The 5,000-nt window shown below is 49.5% G+C and overlaps 1 protein-coding gene across 9 annotated transcripts in view; it reads left to right on the forward strand.

Moving 5' to 3' along the window:
• Positions 1-4,071, forward strand: part of LOC125949611 (neural-cadherin) — a 180,868-nt gene extending 176,797 nt beyond the window's left edge. For all 9 annotated transcript variants that reach the window (XM_049676804.1, XM_049676805.1, XM_049676806.1 and 6 more), the window contains 3 exons: positions 545-754; positions 856-1,026; positions 2,879-4,071. In XM_049676804.1, the coding sequence (XP_049532761.1) occupies positions 545-754; positions 856-1,026; positions 2,879-2,994 (497 nt within the window). In that variant the 3' untranslated portion in view covers positions 2,995-4,071. The remainder of the gene's footprint in view (positions 1-544; positions 755-855; positions 1,027-2,878) is intronic.
• The last annotated feature ends 929 nt before the right edge of the window (positions 4,072-5,000 follow it).

Genomic DNA, 5,000 nt, shown 5'->3' on the forward strand with positions numbered 1-5,000 from the left:
CCAGAGGATGCGGTGAGGCCCTGTGACCGGGGTCTTTTTCCTCGAGGTCTTTAGGGCGCGCAGCGAGCATAATGTGAATCGTATTCCACTGACCGGTGGATGATGGAATGAGTAAAACCAACTACCACCACCAGTAGCACCAGACTGACGACGATCCGGTTAGCCTTTTCGGTCCATTTTTTGCACACACACACTGAGAAGAACGGCGCGAAAAAAAAGGCACACCAAGCGGCGACTGACCACTCACTCACATTCGGTGGGAAAGGAATTTCGGAAACAAAAAATTTGGAACGCTAGCCGGAAGCGACACAGGCGCTGGCACGCACGCACACACACAATCACAGGCACACCAAGCAAGTCTAGCTTCCACCCTCTCCACGCTCGGTGTTGGCTGAAAGGAACAGCCAGGGGCCAAGGCCAAGGCTCTTTCATTGTTAATGCATTTCTCAGCCTCTCTCTGGCAAAACGTTGAATCCCCCCCGAGGGTACTAACAAGAATTTTCACATTTTCCATCCCTTATCCCTTCCTCTGTCTCGCGCACAGTACTCATCCTGGTGTTTGTGGTGTACAGCCGGAGGCGGGAGTCGCACATCAAATATCCGGGCCCGGATGATGACGTCCGGGAGAATATCATCAACTACGACGACGAGGGTGGCGGCGAGGACGATATGACCGCCTACGACATCACGCCACTGCAGATCCCGATCGGGCCGATGCCCGAGCTGACGCAGTGCAAGATGCCGCCGCTCATGTGTAAGTAGCCTCCTTTCGTCTTTCCCTTCACGCGCGCGGTCGCGGTCATTGCTGAGAGCCATTTTCTCATAAATTCCCCTTCTTCGTTTATTGCACACCAGATCCAGTGATGACGATGGGACCGGGCCACGAACCCAACGTCGGCATGTTCATCGAGGAGCACAAGAAGCGCGCCGACAGTGACCCCAACGCGCCACCGTTCGACGATTTGCGCAACTACGCGTACGAAGGTGGCGGCAGTACGGCCGGTTCGCTCAGTTCGCTGCAGTCAGGTGAGTCAATGAGACATTCATTTTATTGGTCAGATTGCAACGGAATTGAAAGAGCGAATCGTTTGAAGCAGAGACGGAAGCAATCCAGGACACTCGACCATTCACTGTATGCTCTTGAAAGAAACGATTTCTGCTGGACATCCTTTTCGCTCGACGTAATCGCACATTCCAATGCAAATACCGTACACTGATATGCATTTAATCCTAGCCAAAGCGAGCAGCATGGAAGTGCATGCAAACGCGTCCGTTGTGTTGACAGAGCGAATACAATAATGCGCGACCGGACATATCGACAAACAAATGCAATTCGATGAGCCTTAAGGTATTTGGAACCATGGCGTAAATTTCGCGGAAAGGCCATTTTTATTCGAATCCAACACAAATAAGCTGCTCGGTGATCGCAAATTAAACTTTTATTTGTTTTCCAATATCATGCATTCATCGTTCACAACGGGCGCGTGTTGATAACGCCATTTTGTGGCTCCCATTGTTCTACTGCGCATTGTGTCATGAGCATTAAAATTAATTTCAAAATGATTGTAGTGAAAAATAGATGGCGCTATTTGGTTGTCACTAACTATTTGCATCTCGGTACATAATACAACCGGAATACTCGTCTTCATAATAGAGCGAATGTTGTTCCCGGAATGAATCTCCCGGAAAGCGTTTCTAACGCTTCAAAGCAATGTCCTGTTGGTTTTCCAATTCCCTGGAACTGACACATGCGGACGTGCCGTTAAGGATATGTGCCTGCTGCTGATGTAATATTCTGGCTGATGTGACGTTACCTCTGCCTCTGATTTGCAAACGACCGATGAGAATATTTCAAACTCCGATAGGTAGCACGATGGACGGTATGGAAGGGAGAGAAAGCAACTGGAATTAATATTCTCCTGCCACCACTACCAGGAAGAACCAACGGAGCATCCAACTGCAGCATAGATTCAATATCAGACGTGAGAGAAACTGGTGAAAAATTCCTCAGCAAACTCTCCGCTTTTAATAAAGCGCATAATGATGTAGTAGTTGCTCGGTTTTTGTAAATGATGCCACGGTTCCGGGAATGCTTGGCACCGCCTTTGCCTAACAGTTTTGCTGGTTTTTGCTGGCGAGTGACGAATAATAACGTTTTTCGCCGCGAATTGCTGGCACACACACACACACATCTATCCATACTATTACAATACATTTTTAACCAAAATCATTAACGCATTTCTGCACAATGTAGTTCGTTGGAAAAAAACGCGGCTGCCGAAATGGTCAGCATATTATGTGTCAATTTGTAGCCATTTGCGCGCTCGTTATTATGTTGTGGGGCTCAACGGAACTGTGAAAACTGTCCGCAAAAGGAAAGCATCCCATAAATGGCCCTCCCCGGGAAAGTGGAAGGCCAATGCTGACGCCCGGAATTTTGCGCCCCTCGACGGCGAACAATGACGGCGTTGGAGTGTGTTTTGGGGGGGACTTTACGGGCTATCCTGCGCACATCCGGTCCCACCGTCCACCATTCGTTTTATCATCATGAACCGAACAAAGTAAAGACGGGCTCAGCGTTTGTGTGTGTGTATCTGTGCACATACACTGGGGCACAATTTTATCGCAGCCAGACCACGAACTGACCCCGCGCCACGGCCAGGATAAGGATCCGATGGTCCGAGTGTTCGAGTGTTGCGGCCGGAACTGTCGCTCTCTGTGTTGTCGCTTTCTGCTTCTGCTCCGCATCTAAGCCGCTTAGCGCGTGATGTTTCGAGTGTACTTAATGTTGGGTTTCCTTTTCTTTTTCCATTTCTTTCTTCCTTTTCTTTCTCTCTCTCTCTTTCTGTCCACTCTGCCGCGGTTTCCTTCTTCTTAGGCACGGACGACGAGGTGCAGGAGTTCGACTACTTGGACGCCTGGGGCCCCCGGTTTGACAAGCTGGCCAACATGTACGGCGATCATCATCCGACTGAGCTTGATGATTTAAATTAAATCCTGGCTCGGTATCGATCGGGAACCACAGAGGACACACAAGACACACGAGCAGCACACGTACAGTCTCATAACAGGCACACATACATGAGGCGCCACCAAACACATTCCTTCCCGAAGAAGAGCAGCGCAACCGAGGAAGTACTAGAGGAAGGACAACGTGTGGAAGCTGTGGACAACAACAGCAAAATATCGAAACGAAAAAAAGAGAAAGAGAGAGAGCGAGGTCGCGAGATGAAAGAGATTTTGTTACTGGACAAAGACAAACACCTGGCCAAGAGCTGGAGCCTGGCCTGGACTAGGGTTGGTCAACGAAAGGACGAAGAGAAAGGCTGACGTCATCGGCGACGAGCCGATTTTTAGTCAAATTGAGACCTTGTGCTCATGCGAATCCAGCAACGGGCCAGGCGAAATCGGACACTGCCACACACAAAAACACACCTACACACAGATACATACACACTTGCGACTTGTAGACAGATCGCACGTTTCGTGATGATGCCCGGACCATGAACCACGCCCGCCCGCGAGGTGAGTCCCATTTCCCATTACTTATGCCGAGGCCCTGTTGCGAGCCGATCCCGGAGGCAACCAGCTCGATGGTGATGGTGGTGTCATTAAGCACAACAACCCGCCATCAGTCTGGCTTGGGTGCTGGAGATTCGCTTCCAAGACTGCTGCGGTCCCGCGTGTTTCATCGATCTAATCGTTCTTCTCGTCGGTTCGAACTGGAGCAGCAGCATCCGTCTTAGAGAAAACCAAAGTTTTAGTTTTAATTTAATATTAAGAGCAATATACCGAACACAATCGAAGGGTACATTCATCATCGAGTTGAGTGAAGAAGTCGCGGCGATGCTCCAGGACACAATAAAGCTGGAAAAGGTGCCCAGAATAGCCAACCTGTTTACTGGCCCTTTCCATCCGTAGGATGTTTTGACGTTTGCCCTCCACCAAAGGTAATCCGAGCGTTTGCGCGAATGGAAATTATTGTCTTTCCCTTTCCATTTGGAGTCGAGGGCTCGAAATAGGTTTTCTCTACCTTTTCTTTTTTCTTTGTGCGCACAATTTGTGCTCAGAAAAAAACACGATTCAAATTGGACATCGCGTGTTGCGCGTGCAGCAGCGGCATATTGCGTGGCCATTCCAACAGCATGACAGCGATGAGATGAGCACATCATCTGGTGTCTGTAATTTCTGCTGCTGTGCAAACTGTGCCGGAAGTGAATCACAACCTCTCGTCTACGGTTTCACCGTTCGGCTGACAAGAAATGACTTATTTCTTTTTCGTCCAGCGGCCCTCCAGGCGGACCGGCCGCCTGCTTGCTCGCTGAATTGCTTCATTTTTTTCCCTACTGGAGCAGTGATAAATTGAAGAATGGGTCTCGGTGACAACACGCAGCCCATGTTCTGCGACTGCCCCGAGGCAATTCCGAGAGGCGCTCTGCTGAGCCACGCCACTGGCCGGCGCAATTTGGCATCGGATTTCGTATTATGAAACGTAGAAATGATCCGCCCCCCAAAATTGGCTTCTGTTTTCGGGGAAATTTACTTAACCATTTTTGGGGGCTGCTGTAAACCTCCCCCCTTGGTGATCCTGGTGTCCTCGCCAAAGCGTCCTCTACCCTCGGCCGAGATTGTTCCCGGTTTTGGTTTTTCCGTTAATAAATGGCAATAGTTAAAGTGTTTCTGTTTCGCACTTCTCGAAACAACCTCGAGAACCTCATATCTAACTAGTTCAGGGATTGAGTGCGCCTTTCGCGTTCACGTTCACAGATGGACCTTTTGTTTGTTTTCCACGTTTTGTATATACACACACCTCTAATGTTACATTTCGTGGTCGCGGTGGCGGAAGATTATCGCTTTGCGAGAAACCACTTCAACCGCCCACCGCGCCCAAGGCCGGGGCCAATCCGGTGACCACTTTTATCATAATCATTTCTTAAGCTCTCGGTACACGCGCTGGAAGGCTTGCTGCTGAAAGCAATTCGAAGTTGTGACAGCTACCT

This window comes from Anopheles darlingi, chromosome 2 (assembly GCF_943734745.1).
Source record: "Anopheles darlingi chromosome 2, idAnoDarlMG_H_01, whole genome shotgun sequence".
NCBI lineage: Eukaryota > Metazoa > Arthropoda > Insecta > Diptera > Culicidae > Anopheles > Anopheles darlingi.